General features: G+C 36.4%; 1 protein-coding gene across 18 annotated transcripts in view; it reads left to right on the forward strand.

Annotated features, from left to right (window-relative positions):
- Slc8a1 (solute carrier family 8 member A1) overlaps nucleotides 1–19,358 on the forward strand; it is a 370,110-nt gene extending 350,752 nt beyond the window's left edge. For 17 of the 18 annotated variants that reach the window (XM_063254738.1, XM_063254289.1, XM_063256541.1 and 14 more), the window contains one exon: nucleotides 1,419–19,358. In XM_063254738.1, the coding sequence (XP_063110808.1) occupies nucleotides 1,419–1,795 (377 nt within the window). In that variant the 3' untranslated portion in view covers nucleotides 1,796–19,358. 18 annotated transcript variants of the gene reach the window in all.
- Nucleotides 19,359–20,989: the final 1,631 nt, after the last annotated feature.

Consider the following 20,989-nt stretch of genomic DNA (forward strand, 5'->3'; position numbering starts at 1 on the left):
AAAAAAATGTGCTACTGCAGATGCATAGCCTCTGGTCAGATAAATAAACTCTTAAGCCATGAGAAAGCAGAGAACCTACAGGCTAGTATAAACTTCCATGCTGTGTGTAGTATCCCAGCTGTAGGTTTACCAAGAAAGAATGGTAGCACAGGAGCATGAAAGAGGCCTCGGGGACCTCAGAGCAGATCGCAGAGCACCTCATAGTTATTTAGTGCTAGAAACTACTGACTTTGCAAGTAAGATTTCAATTTGGCCATCATTAAAGTCCACTATAAAACTAATATGCAAAGTAGCTTGCAAAGGTAACTTTAATGTCAGTCCCTAGGTATTGCATAGTCACGAAACAGAGTACTTAACAAGTTCTGTGTATAAGACCTACTCTTACCAAGAACATAAAAGGCATTTTACAAATTATATACCCTATACTTAATACCTTGTTTCAGAGAGTAGGAATGAAGGCCTAAGATCATGCCATCAGTTGGCAGGCAGGCTCTGAAACCTCTGTGCTCTACTGGTCGAGACATGTAAGTTGCTGCTTTCTTACTCCATGTAATGAACAATGACTTTCCTATGTTTACAAAAAGATGCATTCAGGATTTCTAGTGAGCAAGGAGCTATGAGGGTGCTTGCTGATTCCTCTGGCACAGGGAAAGGTAAGATGAACAGCCATGACTCATGAACACAGAAAGCCAGCATTCAAACCCTAACCTGGCTTCTTCCTAGATGTATGACTTTGTACCCGTTAGTTATCATCTCCAAGCCTGGTTTCTTCATCTCATAGATGCATTATCACAATCAATGCAGTCCTTTAGGTAAATCTGCTTTCCTATTTGGAAGACTAGGAAAATACCAGCTATTATAGTTTGACTCTTTTTAGTTTCCCTATGGGCTTGCTATTGAATCTCTGAGAATCTCTCATAACATTTGAATCTTATTATTTGTAAAGAAGACTGAGGAAATCATTTCTTTCAGTAATGCTCTCCATCAGCTGTTTTCAGCCTTAAGTGACCAAGAATGTTATGGGATATTATTGAAATGAACTCCAGGGCTCCAGTAGGTATGACTCAACATAGCTGGGCGGGGCCTTGTAATATTAAAAAGACCCCATCTTGATTCCAAGGCTGCTGGGCTGCAATTGCTTTCTGAAAAATGCTGCCCTGCAAACTCAGTATAAAATGAACAATATCTGTGGATATAGAACCTGGCTAACATCGCTTTGTCAGTAACAGAGCCAGCACCCAATGATTGGCTCTCACAACCTAGATCCTGTTCTTTTGACCATACAGAAGCCCACTCTGGGTCATTGAGTTTACATCCAGGCCTTCTTTCTAGACTACTGAGCTGAAGTTCCTTGCACTCCATGGGTATTTTTAAAGGGCTCATTGAGTGTGACTGCCTTTTTTTTGCTTTCTCTGCAGACACATTTGCCAGCAAAGTAGCAGCCACCCAGGACCAGTATGCAGACGCATCCATAGGTAACGTCACAGGCAGCAATGCAGTGAATGTCTTCCTGGGAATCGGCGTGGCCTGGTCCATTGCTGCCATCTACCACGCGGCCAATGGGGAACAGTTCAAAGTGTCCCCTGGCACACTAGCTTTCTCTGTCACTCTCTTCACCATCTTTGCTTTCATCAATGTGGGGGTGCTGCTGTATCGGCGGAGGCCAGAAATCGGAGGTGAGCTGGGTGGGCCCCGGACTGCCAAGCTCCTCACATCCTGCCTCTTTGTGCTCCTGTGGCTCTTGTACATTTTCTTCTCTTCCCTGGAGGCCTACTGCCACATAAAAGGCTTCTAAAGGAACAATCTGATATAGTAAATTTATATATATATATATACATATATACATAAAAATTATGTATAACGAACAGAGAAAATGGACATTTGTCATGTTCACTTACCTGCTGATGGAATCCAGCTTCAAGAGCATACTCTGTACTAGGGCCGACGTCAGACACCCTCACCTCCCATTCCCAGGGCCATCACCGTGTTGAACAAGGCACAGAGGCAGGGCCATCTCTGCAGCTCAGCAAGAAGAGCTGTTCTCTCTCCGGGTTCTTAAATGGTGAAAGCTTTGATTTACTTTCTTGTTTTTGACTTTACTTTCAGTGGGACTGACAAGGTAGCTGATATTTGGCTTTGTGTTCTTTGTTTTGTTTTTTGTTTTGTTTTGTTGGGAGGGTCAAGGTTTTTGCTTCCCCTTGTGGAAGATGATGAACCATCCAAATGTAAATGGGTTGGGGGTAGAAAATTGAAATCATGAAGATTCCCCTCACCTCTCCCAAGCATTTTAAAAATTACTTTGGATTAAGAAAGGATCTGGGCATGGAAGAAGAAAGAAGTGCACCTTTATTACGTTACCCAATTTCATGCTCATCTCCGAAAAGTGAACAAAGGTAAAGCTGCCTCCAAGAAGCACAAGAGCTGGAGTGGAGCTGGGAAAACTGATGGTTCTCCATACGGTCTAATATTAGGGATGTGGTGCCTGGCACTCTTTTTCAACAGGTACAGGGGTACCGTGCCTAGATTCCCAAGAACATGCAGAATCCCTTTTTTATTTTTTTTATCTCTTTAGCTCCAGAGTGTGATTAGCAACGCTCTTATCTGTTCCAGCCCAGATAATCCTCTAAGAGTCCCATCCCAGCCCTTTTCCTCCTGCCCATCTTCCCTCCGTACAAACCGGAAGAATAATCCCATCCTAAAAGCACATCATCCTTTTCCATCCGCATCAGTATGTGCCCCAGTCCCATGTTGCTGTTGCTGTTGGCTGGGATTGTCTGTCAGTTTTGTTTCCCAAAACATCCATGGCTTGCACAACCCTGTTGCAGTCATAACTGAATATTTGCTCCTTTTCATGTGCCTGTTTGGGAATGTTGATGTGATACCTGTTAAACAGTGCATGGATGAAAAACAAATAAAACAAAACAAAGCGTATCTGTATATAGTAGACTATAGCATATATTGTTCTCCCATAGCAACACTGATTGGACACTGCAGACATGAGTGGGTTTTCATTTCACCTGAGTTGTTATGTTTTTGTTGTTGCTTAGTTGATTACTAGGGATAAAAGAAGAAAATGGCTTATTGTTCATGAATCTGCACATACATTTCCAAGAAGCAATAACTGTCACATGGAGAGAAGCGAAAGTTATTGAGGATAACAGGCAAACTCAAAGGTCTTCATGGAAAGTTAGCTATGTGGAACATACCAGAGGCCTCTTAAATCAGCCATTCATTCAGGAAAGCCAGAGAGAAGGTGCTGGAGAGGGGTGTATGCATTAGATGTGCCTGGGCTTTTGGGGCCACCATTTCTAAATCTCCCCTTTCCCCAAAGTATTTATTGCACAGCTGATCTGTCTGGTACAGATGATAGATTGTGCTGGCTTGTTTTATTGCTTTTTATGTCAAAGGCTATTTTGAGCACTGTTTCATCATCCAGTCCATATCCCACAAATTATGTCAGTAGTTCCTGAATAAGAAAGAAGCCAGGTTGACTGACGGGTCTTTAAAAGTTGGTCCCTCTACTTATGATTAAAGAGAACTCTTTAAAAGAAACAACTCTATTTCAAAAGACCAAAGAGCATGGATAAACCTAACATTCCAAAGTATTGATTTCACTAATGAGGAGAAATGGAATGGCTTTGCTCACCTTTCAGAGACTTCACTGTCTCTGCAGAGTCTCAGGCTGAAGACATCCCCAGCCCTCGTAACTGATTCAGAGATACTTAAGAAACAAATACAGCTGAGACTTCTCTTCCTCCACTCAGTGACCATGACTCTGCATTTCATAACCATTTAACTGAAGTCAGGTTGCACACTTGATATGCCACGTAATGTGCTGCTTCCTGGAGACTAAGGTATGACCAAGATAGCCCCGACGCCTGTTCTCAGGGGGTGTACAGTGAATGTGATTGCTATTTCATTTGTGAAAGAGGACACAGCCATACTGAAACAGTGTATCTTGCAAGGAAAAAATTACGAAACTATTTTAACGTAAACACATTAAAACTATAAAAAGAAAGTTGTCCAAATAGCTAAGATTTTGTGGAAAGCTTAGATTTGGAAAAAGCACTCTCTGGGTCCTTGGCCAACTCCCAGATGTGTACCACTTCCAGTTTAAAACCAAGAAGGGCAATCTCAGTGACGTGCATCACTAAGAAGACCGAGTTAACCCACTTTTCTCTTTGTGGCAATGGTAGTTTTCCATGAGCTACCCCTGTCCTAATGTGGCCCATGGACACCAGTAACTGCATTAGGTAGTGGTACATTTCAATCTGTGCCCCCCCCCATTTTTGAAGATTAAAAAATGGAAAGCTAGCATAGAAAGACCAAGTAAATATAGTCAAGGGATATAAGTTGTTAAACATTAGAAAGATTTTGCACTCATTTGTAGTCTTTTTTTGGGATATAATAATCCTGTAGCAAATCTTCAAAAGACACTTTAAGGAATTCTTGCTCTTGGTCAATTTCAATTTCAAAGTGTTTGGGTTTGTTTGCCTTTTCAGTTTTCATGCTTTAGGGAAAATATGATTATGGTTATTCAGGGTTGTTATTAATTATTATAGTTGTGTAAAACTGTTTCATTTTATTTGTTTGATTATTTTATTTTGTGTGTATTGTGCACAGCTTTAGGGGGAAAGTACACTAATCGTGCTGTTCCTTATAAATGGTACACATTATTGACACAGACAAATAAAGTTTCTAATTGTTTCTGATTTAATCACTAGTGACACAGAATATTCTGTATGGATGTTTTCTCTCTTCTCATTGTCATCTACTTCATTTTTTGTCTTCATGTTTTGAAGAAATAAAGACCAAAAAGGTATTACTGTGCAATTGGTATCCTGTAAAAAAAAAATAGAAACCCAGTATTCAAGCTTGCCAACCTTCTGGTTATACAGCGTTATCTTTTTAATGACCCAAGAAAGAACAAAGCCAGAATATTTTTCTTACAATCCTGAAATAAATGCCACTGTTATCTCCATTTCACTATTTTCTTTTTCACATTTTTAGTGTTACTCTGTCTACAACTTTTTGCATCCAACAATATAAACTCATAAAGAGTTACATGTCAGGCAACATTCAAGTACACACTGTGTCATAGCAAATCTCTCAATCTCACTAAAACTGATCACAGGAAATGTAGTTACTGTCCAAGAAATACTTGTGATTTTTTTCTTTAATAGCATACACTGTATTCCTTTTGAATACCATAGAACTTCTACTTTTAGTAATTTCTATCTAATTACAAAATTTATTAAATTCATCATAAAATCAAAACAGCATATAAAGAAGTGGCACCAGACCTAAATAAGCATTTGTGGATGGGAAAATGTGAACTCTTACTAAAATAGAATCTATTGACTAGGTGCATATAAATAATACATTAGCAATCTGAATATCTTTAATTTTTTGCATGGAATTCTTCACTATATCATTACATATCATGTAATGGCACATGTGTGCCAAATGGTTATATTAGCACGCTTTTCTATGGGAAGGAAATAAACTACATTTAAATATTTTCTCAAATCAAATTTCCCCTGGGTGCCAGTCCTTGGTTTAACACAAAATGAGTGGCCAGTATTTACGTTTCAACAGCAAAATGAGTAATTTAATGACCCAAGTACCTTTGACCACTTCACCTTCAATAAAATCCTCTGAACTAATGATTTTCAACTTCTTATGAGCAAGTTTTAATTCCTAGATTTGGATTCAATCCTTCCACTAGTGAATATGTTGTAGAACTTTGTTTTCTATAGTTTATAGCATAAATGCACTAAAATTTGTTGCAGTTACTTTTCAAACATAAAATTAAATTGAAAAATGTGCTGTTTGAAACAACCCTGCAGAGTTTACTAGGTGGCTCCTATCTATTACAGCCTCCAAAGATTCACTGCCCTCTCTGCCTTTTTTCATACCTAGTTGATTCATTGGTGATATAGCAGCCCAAGGCCTCTGGTCATAGCCTGCCAAAATAAAGTGAGATTGATGAGTTGTCTCCACATCTAAGACCTTTATAAAAAAGTAGAACATTTTGTCTGGAAGAAGATAAAGCCTCTGTTTTCTAAGAGTGACAAAACCTTACCTTTCCAAAAACACAAATAAAGCCCTCTAAGAGTTCTTTCAATATTTCCAGGCTAGAGATACGGAGTCTCTTTTTTGGCTTTGATTTTCTCTCTCATCTTGTGCAGTTTTGCATACCCAGCAAGTCCTGAGTATAGTTTGATGAATTGAGGACAATTTAGATAGTTCCTGATTTGTATACAATACTGGACCTATAGTATACCTATAGTATACAATACTGGACCACACTGACCTACAGCTGGCTTTCAGCATTTGTCATAGTATTCATTTCATTGGACCGAAGCATTCTAACTTTTGGTAGAACTAAGCAAATGTAAATGTGGATTTCAGTAAATGAATGTGTGCATTGTGCAGAAGAGACAGAAAAATCACAGTCTTAAACAGAAAGAAACCTGTATGAATAGATCGATTAGTTTAGTTTAGACCTTGCTACAGATTTTTGTTAGTAGATTGCATTTCTGCTATTCTTTTCTAACATTATGCCCTTACCTCTTCTTTCCATGTTCATTTTCTTCATATCAGCTAGCACATTTTAAATGGTTCTCCACCTGCATAGATAGCATGGAAAAGTTAGACCCCTGAAATAGGTACTTCAGTTTTTGAAGTTTACTCTGGCAATGGCTAATTATCTGCCAAAGCAGAGGATGTCTTATATGTAGAAAGAGCAACCACTGAGAAGTGGAACTCCAGGGGAGAAAGTGCTTCAGTTTCCTACTCAAACGAAATGGTAAGTATCCAGATTTCTCTGTCTTCTTGACTGCCAAGATGTCCAAAAAGACGCATTCAAAAGTTATTCAAATCTTCAGTTTTATTAAAGATCTTCTAATTTACTTTCCTAAGGTACATACTACTCAGTGGTAATATAAATTATTGCTTACTTTGATTTATGCTTGTGGGGAAAGATCTTTGTTTTTTTTATTGGTACCAGGGATCGAACTCACAACTGCATGGTTGCAAGGCAGGTGCTTATGCCACTGAGCTAAATCCCCAGCCCCTCATGGGGAAAGATCTTTATTCCGATCATCATCTTTCCTTTCCCTACTGTCAATGCTTGTAGCTCTCCCATTGGCTACTCTCACTGCATTCAGTTACTCATAGTGATGCTCACCATTACCCCCCAACAATAAGAAAGCTCATGATAAAAGTAATTGTTCAGGACTTGGTTTTCAGAAAGATAATTTATCATAGGAAAAGTCAAACATGACATCCAACCTACAGCAGTCTCTAGAACATAGTATGATGTCTCTACATCTGTTAAAGACATATTATGCCCTAAGGTGATGTAATATAGCAGTATTATTGATTTTTCTACCTCTTGGAATCATATTCACCATGTTTCCTTGCCCATCTATCTGGTCTTCTATCAATATGTGCATATATAGATCAGGAATGAAAATCAACATAGACATCTCCAAGTCCTACAAGAGTTTCCGTAAAGATGAAGTATATAAATGCATAAGCATAAGAATATCTAGTTTCCATGCCTCTAAGAAATCTGAGTTGGCTGAATGCTAGATGTTATATTTCTGATATGGAAATAGTATGAAAATTCATGTTAATAATCAGATACCAACATAAGAATTATATAACTTCAATGATGCTGAGTCAGTTTTTGGCCATTAAGACACATGTTGGCCCCCCTAATTTACTGACTCTATTTATCAAATCCAAGAATGTATTAGGGTAAGGAGAAGTTGGTTTACTATGACACTTCTGCCACTTTCTATACCAGAACTGTCTATTCAGTTGAAAGGCAGGGGCTAGAGCTCTTTGAAGAGGCCTATTACTACATTCCTAAAGAACTTTTAATTTACTCTTTGTTAGTCTCCCTGAAATCATAAAGTGTAATATGAGACAGATCTTCTGTAAAAGTGTTATTTTAGGTTTGCAATGACCCACTTTACAATATAAAAATCATATTTTTCATCTTATATATTATTACTTAAAAATATAAAGGCCAATTTTATTAAATAAGCAAGTACACAAAGATTTTTCAAACCATTTTACCTAAAAAAGAGTAAGCTGTATAAACATTGCTGCTCAAAGTGATATAATCCAGATGGCTAGTTTTGAGAAAAATAATATTCCTTCTGGATATGGATTTTATTTTTTCCACTCATTTTGACATTATACCAAGGAATAAATTTGAAAAGATTTTTCCACTTGAATGATATTCATATAGTGTGATACAACTAAAATAATGATATGGAGAATTATCAATGTTGTTGACAAAGATACACTTTTTTGTTTCCAGTTTCCAGAGACAATTGTACAATTTAAACTTCTTTATTTGAGGTTTATGTGAAAATTAAAGCTGGGAATACATAAATTTTGGTTTTGATAACCAGAAAAAAGTATGCTTTGGGCACACTTTCCTTACTTTTGGGTTATTTAGTGGAATCTACTGGATCTATAGAGATGTCTTATAAAAAAAATTCTTTCAATAAATTCCTTTCCTTCTATATTTTAAACTGTAAAGTTTTTAAATTCCCAACTTGATAACTTGTATTTCCTTTTAAAAAATGACTCAATTTGAATATTTCTATTTACATTCAGAATTTTGCTTTTAATCTTCATTCTAGCAAAAGTGTCCATTTTACCAAGTGCAAAAATAAAGATTTGGAATGCTAGTTAGATTATTTCTCTGAAAACTGGACATTACTTCAACTTTATCTCTGCTACACCACAGAGATGCATACATAATAACAAAATAACTTATCTGTGTCCAACACAAAACTACATTTTGGATGTCTAAGACTGAGCAGAAGTTCATGTTGGGTTAATATCCCTTTTCATCAAATATTTTACACAAATGGAAAAAGGTGGAGAGAAGGGAAAGAAACATGTTCTTGATTTTCTTTCTGAGCTAAAGATGCAAATCCAAAGTCATCCTTTCAAAAACAAAAGTTTTTAAAATAAAGGAACTTATTTTTCTTCCTTTTATTTAGCAAGCATTCCTGATTGAGAGTCTTAAGGATCAATGAGGGCTCCCTCTTACTTGGATGAGTCTTGAAAAAAGTTCTTAAACCATATTGTGGTCATGGTCAAATTTATGAGATTTTATATTTCCTCTTGAAACATAGCACACAGCAGACAGACAAGCTTGAATTAAGACATTTTCTAAAAAATTGTTTTGGCATTTGGCAGAAAAACAACAGGAGTTTCACCCACAAATACCCTACCAGCCACCATCACTTGTGTTCTCTCCTCTCCTAGATGTAATTTAGCAGTTATTCTCAACTGAACCAGCCCTCAGTTTTCATGTACACTGATGGCCTTGTGTCTAGCATTTTTCCTAAAGACTTTACTAACGGACAGACTAACCCTTCCAGCCGGTTGTTACATGTTTCTCCATGGGGACAGGTAAGGGTGAGGCAGAAGAGACAGTGATGCGAGTGACAAGACATGGGAGCCTATTTCACCAGTTTCTTCATTATTGTAACTATTTGGAATATTCGCCCTTAGAAAAGTGAAAAGATTATTTTATTAGTATTTCATCAACACAACTTTTATGACATTGTACCAAAGCAAAGAATACTATCATATAAAAAATGAAAGTTATTTTCAGCTACAGTGGATAGTATTAAATTTTCAAAAAAAATTTTTTTCTTGGTAATTTTTACTCAAAATTCTAAGAATGAGGTTTCTGCTGCCATCAGTAATCTTAGAAGAAATTTGACATTCCAGATCGTCTTTGAGACAGATGATGCTTTGGTAAATGTATGTATGAGTCTTAAAATATTCTTGATATTCTCACACTGCTCTCACAAACTCTGCATAGATTTACTTTTTTTTGAAATGAGAGCATTTGTCATCAAAATGCATTGGGAATTTTTCCAATAACTAGTTGTATTTTATCGAGAAATGAGTCTAGCACCAAAAGAACTGTGAGTACAGTTGGTTAAAGTGATTCTTTATGCCTCCTTTTCCTTGCATCTGACTTTTAATCCATAAGCACATTCTTCAGAAACAACTGCAAATGGTGAGAGAAAAGTCAAACAGAAGAGATGCTCTTCCTTTCAAACTAAACTAAATTTACTTATCACTGTAAAAATTATGTTTGAATTATTTTAAACTTTAAGCACAAATGAAAAAGAGATGTTTCAATGCCTAATCAGAAGCAATGATTTCATTTTTTGCAACATTAACCCCCAAACAAATTTTAATAATAAAGGATTTAATAACATATCAGCACCCAGCCACTGCCTCCACTCTGCCAATCACATGGTATCTGGACACAAATAAGCAGTTGGGCAGGGGACACAGGTTACTATTTAAGCCATAATTACATCATGATTCAACTGCCAGATGGGGTCAAGATATAGACCAAGTAGTTGTTGGTTTGGGAGCCACAGCAGCAATCCAGCTCAAGTCTTGTTGGATTAAAGCAATACCAGAAATATTTCATTCATTTGATATGTTACCTGCATTGATTCCTTTCTGTCTGGAATCAGTCTGTTTCATTTGACTCTAATATTTTGATGCAGTTCAACGGCCGGCTTGTTGCTGGGTGGAAAGCAAACCCTTCTTTCAAAACTTGTTTCCATGGAACCAGTTTTTTAAAACATAGAAAACATCACAGTTAAACAGACTGGACCTAGCAATGAGAAGTCTAAACTTGTATTTTTTTCCTTCCAAAACAATACTCTGACATACAATAAAGTGAAAATAATAATTGTTTTAATGCAATGCAGAACTAGTGCATACATCTGCGGAGCTTGGACTACTCAGCATCATATTTGTGGATATTAGTATCATGATATTGTCCAAAACCTTAATTTGTCTTAAAAAATAAAAACAGGTTGATTCTCTTTAAAGCAAAGGATAAGATATTTAATATTTGAAAACAACAAAGAAAGGAGGTTGGTTCTGCATAGGTTTCCAGACTACAGAGGAGGCCAGGCGTTTGTCAGACTTTCTTGGTATTTTCCACTTCTTCGTAAGTTTTTGTCTGCTGTGGTTCCCAGTAGAATTCTCCACAGTCTTTCTGTGGGAGGGACTCTGACATGACTTCAGTTTTCCCCTTTTATTTCCTAATTCTCCCAGGAGAATTACAACAGCTATTCCAGAAGTTTTGTACAAAAACACACACCATTCTGACTCTATCTTAACACGGTGCGCACTGAACAGCTTCCTTAAAGAGATTGTGGCTACAGAAATATCAACTGGATGACTGCCTAAAGAAAGGAATCAGAACAAAATCAATAAAGGGCAGAAAATTGATCAGTTTTTTAAAATCTGTCTTCTAAAGATCATTGACTCACTTTATATTCAGGTGAAACTTAAAAAGAAAAAACTCAGTCAAATCAATAGAGCAGTTTTAAAACAGAATGTCATAGTATATATTTCTTTCTGACACACAATTCAACTTAGCATAAGCATTTACGTTGCTCACGGTATTGAATGAGGCATCCTATGGTAATATGAAGAATTCAAGGCAGAGTAATCAAACAAAGTAGTTCTTTCTGGTTCTGGATTTAGGAAGAGTCCAATTATGTCCCTCAATTAAATTAACCTTTCATTTTGGTCTGGAGAAATTTTATCCACTTGAGACTGCCTAATAGGGTTATTCTGAAATCTGTCATGCAAAATCTTAATAAAAGTACTCATTTTCTTAGATTCACAACTTTCACCAATGAAATGAATGAATTCAGGCTCCATAGACAAATCCCAGAGTCTTCCATGAGCTCAGCCCTGTGTGATACTTACATACAGACTTTTAGTTACAATTTCAAGTTGAAGGGAAAAAGCCTGTGAAAAGACCATTTGCTTCATCTTTGCTGAATTGCTTGTTTCAAGTGGTGTTGGTACCACTGGATTTTTTTATCTCTGCCTATTGCTCATTTGACTCTGAGGGATCTGGTTCAACTTCAGGGAGCTACTGCAGGTCTTGTCTTTTAACAGCAACTACAGGACCTCAGTCTCCAACTTTAAGTATGTAGTATTCTCTTCAAAATTTGAAAATCAAATAGCTATTGGAGAAGAGACCTGAAGGCTTCTATCTTTGTGAACTACCTAATTGTTTCAAAGCCTCAGGAATCTCCACATCTCTCTGTAGTTGAATTTCCACTTCGTGGTGTGGAGGGAGATAGTCTTTTCCAGAGCACATAAAGCTCCACACATTTGTGACTCCCTGCTCTCATCCATGCATGAGTAAGGGCCGAATGCACCTTAGGTTGAGAACCAGGTGCTGCCCGTCATATGTGATTACCAGTGTGAGCACCAAGCCAAGAAAGCCGCATGAATTCTGACAGAAATTTAAAGATTTATTTTGAAATAATTATTTGTGCACTGTTGGAAAAAGTCTCCTTTCCCTGAGGGAAGTAAGAGGTTTCTTCTGCGTGAAAAAGCATCCAGTAGAAGATGTAATGAGATTGGAGTGGATTCCAAATCCGTGACCTTCTTAGGCTAAATCTTCTAAAGGTAAAATTTAAGTTTGCATAGGGCCTCACAGTAACCTTTAGTTTTTATTCTGTGTGCTTAATGGCAACCTTTTAGGAGAAAGCAACTGACAGTGGTTATTTTATATCAAGGTATGTAAATTATAAACAGACTGTGCAGTGACCAAGCAGAAAGATATTTAAAGGTACAAGAATTCCAGATGAAGATGAAATCAGAGTATCATTTGATACAGATTCAACTGTCTTTCTAAATGCCTCCTTTGTTAGGTAGAAAATGACTGCTCAAAAAGAGTTCACAAAAAGATTTAAATCACACTCCTAGCAATCATTTGTCTGCCACAGCCCAAATGCCTCATTAGCAATATGAAATTGCTCACAGAGAAAATACAGCAAGATGATTTCGACATTTTCACGGGGGAAGAAACAAAAAGCAACCATAGTGAAGTATGCTTATATAAACAAAGAAAGTTTTAGGGGAATGAATGTAAGCTTTCTCCTGAAGGAATCCCATTTGGAATGTCATCAGAAATGGCAAAACTTTCAACATCACTGCAGTAATTTATTCCAACTTTATTAGCACTGAGGCATAAATTCAAATTTGGCAGGGGAAAAGGTAAATTGACATTGCAAGAGACAAAGTGATCTTATAAGTCTCAAAGTTAAGAGAAAGTTAAAATAGATAGTATCTTTGTTAAAACTGTAGTAATTTCTAGGACTGCTCCCTAGGATAAAAATACTTCCTCCTTCTCTCATTTTAAATTTCTATATAAAGAGTCTCTTAAGTTGCAGTAGCATGCATTTTCATATTTCAAAAAGTTCCTCGTGATAAGTTTGACCCTCATTTCAAATTTGATTAGGAAATAGTAAATTCAAAAGGTAACATTTTCTGCCCTTTTTAAAGCAAATATGTCCCATAAGCATTTTCTGGTGAGGACTGCCTTAAGCAGTACTTATAGTGCTGTCAGTCAATGGCAGGTGCTTGAGGGAGAAAATTCATGAATAAATTGGACCTTCCTGTCATGCTTTCTTGGTACTCAATCGCACAAATAAACTCCTTGACTTCCACTTTTTAAACTGAGCCAGGTCTACTTACCAGTGAAGCAAACAACAAGCTTTAATTATGCATGCTGATTGCTAGTTCAGTTTAATCCTTTCTCAACTGAGTATTGTGGCTATGCCTTTGGTGTTCCTCTATTTACTCTTTTATATAAGTCCTTGCGCTTGATACATTTGAACAAGAATTTTACTAGAAAAAGTCAACAAGCCTCTATGTTTGTGTTCAGTCAAGAAACAATGAACAAGGTTAGCTGGTGTTTTAATCATCCGGAGCTGATAGAAAGACTATCACCTAAGAGGCAAGAGAGAAAGTTCATGCTATTACTAAAAATACTACCCTATAGGGAGAGACCATAGAATTTTCCACAAGTAGCCTATTAGGAACTTATACTATGTAATATAGAAAAATAATATTCTCTTCAAAGGAATATCACAGGTTACAACGTGAGTTCAAATCATATTTTATTTACAGGTTTTCTGTATAAATTGACATGGGACTTATTCTGAACCTGAAGACTTGCTTTGTTTTGTTTTGTTTTGTTTTGTTTTGTTGGGGGGGTACCAAGAATTAAACTCATGACTTCACACTTGCCAAGCGGGCGCTGTACCACTGAGCAATATCCCCAGCAAACCAAAGACTTCCTACATTAGACTAGTAGCAGTAGACTCTGTCACTTAACTACACTGTAAGAATTTCAGGGGAATTTTTTTTAATATTGATCTTTACATTCTACATGGAATATCTTTGTACTGGCCAGGTTATTAAGGTGATTTGGAAAAGTATGTATAATGTTTTAGAATAAGCTACTAAAGTGATTATAAAGTTTGATCCCCAGAAAACACCATCAGCAACAATTTGGAAATTTGTTAGATACACAAATTATCCAGTCCTGCCTGAAACCCCAACAGAATATATGAATGAGAAATTCTAGGAATAGGCTTAGCTAAGTGGATCATAATAAACCCTTCAGATGATTCTCGTGCATGCTTCAATTTAAAACCAGTTATGCACACCATGTGCGGTCAAGAATAATCAACGTCACCATCGTTTGACTCTGCCTCTTCCCAGGAAGAAACTTAAAAAGTTTAAATTGTAAGCTCCTTCTCAATGCAATACATTCTAATACATGGGTAGAAATGTCCACCATTCACTTAGAATGTCATTTGAAGGAAAGTTTATCCTTAGAACTACTTGTTTGTGACGTAACTGAGGTTCAGCAAGCTCACCAATTAGATTTCTGATCAGCTTTTCCAGTTCTTTTAAAGAGCAACAGATGATCTAATTTGTTTGACTGCCTGTTGGACTAGAAAATGACTTTGGAGGACTTTCTCTTCATGGGCTAGCTCTGCTCATTTGCCTTAATGCTAAACCTGTGTGTAACCCTTGGTGACTGTATTGGTTTGAATACTGAGATGCATGGCCACTGGTGATGAGTGAGTGTTGGTTTTTAGAAGATATTTTCAAAGCTTCACATGGCTCATTAACTTGAAAGACACAGATAATGCAGAATTGAGACCTCCTAGGCTTTTTCATTTGCACTGGGGCAGAACTGAAGTGGAGTATCAGCAGGGGACTTCATGTATAAAAACTGCCTAGAAAAGTATTTAGTATTGTGGGGGTGTGTGTAGATGTGTGGAGCCTTACATTTAATATGAAAAACACTACGAGTTATGTGTAATTGTATGTATTTGGTCTTTCCCATTGATCTAGAAAAGTAATTCAAAGGATATAAAATGAAGCCTAAAATACAAGCTCCATGATAGTATTCTGGAGGCAAACACTAGAACTATCATTCTAAGCCTTTAGAAGGAGTCAGATATTTTTAATTGATAGCTCTTTTCCAGGGTAGGGGGATGAGAATAACTGACATATATATTTTTTCTACCTGCTCCTCTACAATCTGTGTTCCTCTCCTGTCACTGGTCAAAGCTTGAACATTTGTTTGGGTGCCTATTTGCTATGGCTGATCACATCTTCTCATTGACAGTTCTCCCATTTCTCTGATCCTACTATGTCACACCTGGCCTCCAGATAGCTCTGCCAACCCCTAACACCCACAGTGTCCACCTTTGTGTCATCTCCATTTGCACATCCTAAATCTCACTTGGTGTCAGAGCCTCACTAAGAAGCTACTTGTTAGAATGATCACTCCAGTCAGGCAATTTCAGGATGGGAAGTACGTCTTCACAGAGGAAGAGACTGGATCCAACTGAGAGGAATTCATTCAGACCCATCAAAGGGATCTAGAACCTTCACTTCCCACCTGAACTTGGTAGTTCACAGTGGTTTCCTAGTACAAATTATAGCAATGGCTTTTCTTTGTGCTGTTGGCTCAGGTTATGAAATCTTAAAAGAAGCCAGAATTTAAAATTTATCACAGAAAATTTTCTAGCAGGAGAAAAAGTGACACACTCTAATGACCTTTAGCTTAGGAATTGTATCAAATTTTACTCCAATAAGAATTAACTATTATTAAGAACCCAAAAAACAACAAATGCTGGAGAGGTTTGGGGAAAAATAACTCTTCTACATTGTCGGTGTGAATGTAAACTAGTACAGCGACCATGAGAATCAGTATGGAGATTCCTCAAATAACTAAAAGTAGAAATTCCATTTGACATAGCTATACTTCTGAGTATCTTACCAAAAGAGTTAAAGTCATCATACTACAGTGTTATATGCATACCCATGTTCATGTCAGCATAATTCATAATATCTAAATTGTGGAAGTAGCTTTTGGGTCCATCAACAGATGAATGGATGAAGGAAATGTGGTATTTATATACAGTGGAGTATGACTCATTTGAATCATTTGTAGGAAAATGAATAGACCTTGAGACCATAATGCTAAGTAAGATAAACCAGAGTGCAAAATTCTAAATATCACAAGGCATAAATAGAGCAAAATTTAAAAAAAAAAAAGATGATAGGAAATAGGAAGATGGCCTCTATAGAGATGGGAAGGGAATCAGGAGAACTAGATAAGGGGAAGGAGGTGGATGGGAGGTTAGGAGGGGGAGGCTAAGTAAAAGTGATCAAGATGCAATGTGTGTATGTACCAATTCCTAAAGATGAGTGTAATTATTATGTTTCACAAACATATAAGTATTTTAAAGGCCCTCACAGTAGAAGGTAGTGGATGATTATTTTTAGTACCTCCACAGCTTTGCCTTTCAGTACCATTCATAGTTCAGTGGTGCAACTCAATACTGTTCCAATAAAGCCATAATAACAGTAATCGCTGGCACAACTGTTATTACAACAGGACTTCCCTGAGCTTCACTGGGCAATGTTTATAGACAGCAGGAAGCTCATCCTAGAGGACATTTAGCTTTCTCAACATGGACAAGGGAAGAGGCCAGCATGCTGTACATACTGTATATATGCACAAAACTGCTCTGTGCCACTGGGAGAGTTGAGGGACAGGTCAGAAGGAAAACTTCTCCAGGACTTCTCTCTCACTTTCAATGGTTACTGATAGTTGTTTTTTCCCCTCACTGGATAAGCTTAATGGATAACTGTGATGGTAAATTGAACTCATTCTGATCCAGAACAAATGGCAGTCCATAAAGAAAAGGGTGGCGTGTCATGATGTCAGAGAGCTCATCTCTATACTAATGCAAAAAGAAAAAAAAGAAAAGAAAGAAAGAAAGAAAAAGAAAGAAAGAAAGAAAGAAAGAAAGAAAGAAAGAAAGAAAGAAAGAAAACAAACCTCATCTCCCCAAATGGTGATAATGAATTCCCTATATGGGACCAAAAAGGAAAGGACCACTTGTGTTTATCATGTAATCACGGTTAAAGGATGCATCACAAACAACCTTCAAAGAAAGGAGGAGGAGAGTGGAAGAGAGGCAGAACTAAGAGGAGGTCTTACCTTGCTTGGAAAATGCAGTAAGCAACCTAATGTTCCTCCAGCTGACCTCGATGATTCTTACACATCTAAAGCTATTTTTCAGAATAAACTCACAACACTTGGAATTTCTGAGTGGTGGCATATCAGTAAGACATCTGAATACTTAACTGAATTTTTCAGTTTGAGTCTTTTATGCTGATGAATGTAATCACTTAAGAATTGCCATTTTGAGCACAAAAGACACACACACAGAGGTATATGAACCATCTGTTACTCATTTTGTGGAAAACATAATGTAAAATATTCAGTTTCCAGTGTATTTTTTCAGTGTGTTTCAGTGATAAAATTTTGTGGGGAATAAAGGTATATATCCCTTTACTGGTGACCATATTATTGAAATTACAATATTAAAAAACACTGTTAGAAAATCCTGTGTAAAATATCTTCTCTACTATCAATGAATCAATACACTTGGAATTTAATAAAAGAGTATGTGGTATACTTAAATATTTTATATGTGTGGTGTTTTCTTATTGTCTCAAAGTAGTTAATGAGTGACCAGATCCCTGGTATTATCAAAAAGGAAAATGGCCTCATGAAGGAATGAAACATGTTATTTATAAAGTTTCCTGCCAAAGAAAACTGTTGAATGATCTGTAAATGTAGACTAACTTCTTTTACTATGAATGTGATTGTGAGGAATGCTTACCCTATCATCTTCTATCTTTTGAAAATTAATATTTTGTATTTCTAAGGACCAAGGAAATCTTTTTAAAGCCAATGTAATACACAGCAGCCTTGAAAAAGAGGTATGACAACTTGGGTCAACTGCAAAAAACTAGCCTTGAATTCCAACATTATATGGTAAATTTATCATTCTTTTAATTCTTATACTGCACTATACATTTTGGGAATTTCAGTTGATCTTTTCAGCAAAAGAAACCAGCAGTAACTGTAGATGTTGTTTATAGGGGAAGCAGTAAAATGATGCCCTTAATGCACCTTGAATGGATAGAAAAGGAATTCTAGTTATTTCTCCTAATCATTTCATGTGAGTTAACTCCAAGGTCTGAAATGTTGCTCAAGAGGCTAATAGACTGTGTACACCAAGGATATTTAATCTGTGCAGTTAGCAAGAACTAGCCATTTAAAATATATTTAAATGTTTTGTAAATAAAATTTTTGATCACTATAGTTTTATTCAAACTGCTTTTAAAAGTATTAGATTTTATTTGAATTTTAAAAAGAATCTGTTACAAGTTAATGTTGTTTTGTTAACTGTGTGATTCAATGTACACTCAGCCATATTCCTGTGGGAAAATATCAATACTATTGACTTTCTTGACATGAGCCAGAGACTCATGGTTCTCTAAGGACTGTAAGTTCAAAGACAAAAATAAAACAAAAGAAAAAACCAAAATGAAATGCTAGTGAAGAAATGAGAAGTATATTGTATAAATTGTATTTTTAAAATCATAAGATATATGTGATTTACACTGCCTGTTAATCTAGTCTCTGTGAAATAATCACAGCATATTTGTTAAGACTTGGTAACACCAAATATTTGTGATGTTTGTATAGCACCATTGTTACAATATGTGATTTCAAATGATAAACATCTTTATTGTGATCATGTGAGTCCACAGAAGAATAAAGTCCTGCTATTATGTAAAACCAGCTCTCAGAATTCAGATTCCCTGCAGCTGCTGTATCACCAATAAATGAGAATTAATTGTGGAAAAACAATCTTAAAAGAACTGTGTTTATGATCACTGTGCATTTGTCAATGAATGAACTCAGAGAGTTTTATTTTATCAGATATGCTCTCAGCCAGCAAATGCAATTGCTGATTTCAACCATGATATATTTCAAATAGTTCTATATTATTGATCTAACTACCAAAACCTGGAAGCTTGATGCAAAGTGTGTCCTAACTAATGTACAATAAATGACTTTTCTTGCATGCTGCCTGAGATACGTTGTAATTTGAAATGTCTTATCAAAAATTATATATTTCATGACCTAAAATTGAACTGACAATATATCTCATGTGTGTAACTGATGGTATGTTAATATCAAAATCAGAAGCGATGTCTGTCGTACATGTATGTTATATGTGATGTTTGGTCTTGCAAAAATGTAATTTGTGATGTGTTCATTTCCTAATCAAGTTGATTCTGTACAAATCATTGTCTTGTTTTCCTAACCATACCGTATTTCCTAACACAGAAATATAAATGTTTGTAAATTATCTGTTCATACTTTGTCAACTTTTATGTATCTTTAATGTAACTCCATTATCTAACCTGAACAGAGGAAAATCAAAGCTTTGCTTCTCGTGGGTCCAGGGACATTCATTCATTCATCTAACAAGTACTTATTAAAGCATCTACCCTGAATAAGATTCTTTACCAAATATAGAGAGAATTCATAGGAACTAGAACAATGATTACTCTGTACACCACCAACCCATGAAGATATCTGAAATCTCCCTAAACCATTCTGTGACTTCCATTGACTTGTTAAATATTAACTTTGCTTCACCTATGTTATAACAAATTATCTATTAAAGAATCCTAAATTTAAATGTAGTACATTAGTCCGACTCACTGAAAGGCAAATACTACTCTCAGACATATCAAGTCTCAAAGTCGAAATCTTAAATAAAGATCTAATTTAAGGGATTTGACCCTGACCCTGGTAGAATACTTAAAAATTCCCCTCAGGAAAACTGCATGTTGTGTTTGTTTTTGAACATTATTCAAAGGTTCCCTGCTTTAGAGTCCTAAGGTTTTCTACTCTACAGCATCTGATCACAGTTCCTAAAATAGTACCCCTGAAGGATAATCAAGGAAGTCTGTAAAAGAGGAGGAATGTGATTGATGAAAAGATGAATAAATATCCACAGAATACTAAATCTGAGAGATCAGATTTGAAGTGTGTATTTGAAAACACGTGTACACACACACACACACACACACACACACACACACACACACACAGAGCCAGACTGACACACTTCTTCCAGTGCTGTCTTTGTCCCTTTGTTCTTATTCAAGGAGCTTCTCCTACTGATTTCAAGGTGAGTTTGGATGGTGGCAGAGATAAGTGGGTCTCAGATGCATCCAAATCAGAAGCCAAGCAATCAGCATCAAACACTGAAACCCTGAGCTCAAAGACAACTGGGTAATTAGAAGCATGAAGCCCTGTGGTTTCTGCCATTAAGGCATTTAGGAGAGTGAGGCTAACAAGTGATCAATACCTTGACCTTAGCAGCTAAACTAACCATTGAAGCTTTTGAAATTCTTCTGAATCTAAAAAACCAATTGAAGTTTGCCATCCTCACAGCTATGCATTCATTTATTCATTCATTCAAAATAAGTGCTTGCTGAACGTTGGCAGGAAGACTATATTTGTCCATGTAGCAAGTGAGCCTTGCTCAAGGAATAACAGTACACATAGATGCTGGTTCTGGAGTCAGAAACTGAATTTAAATTCCAGCCTTCAGTCTATAAAGATACTTTTAAAATTTTCTTCACCATTCTGAACCTCAATTTTCTTGTTCGTAAAAATGAGTGATGTTGTAACAACTGA

Source organism: Cavia porcellus, unplaced genomic scaffold (assembly GCF_034190915.1).
Source record: "Cavia porcellus strain 051 isolate PalLab524CR breed Dunkin Hartley unplaced genomic scaffold, mCavPor4.1 scaffold_1, whole genome shotgun sequence".
NCBI classification, from domain to species: Eukaryota; Metazoa; Chordata; class Mammalia; order Rodentia; family Caviidae; genus Cavia; species Cavia porcellus.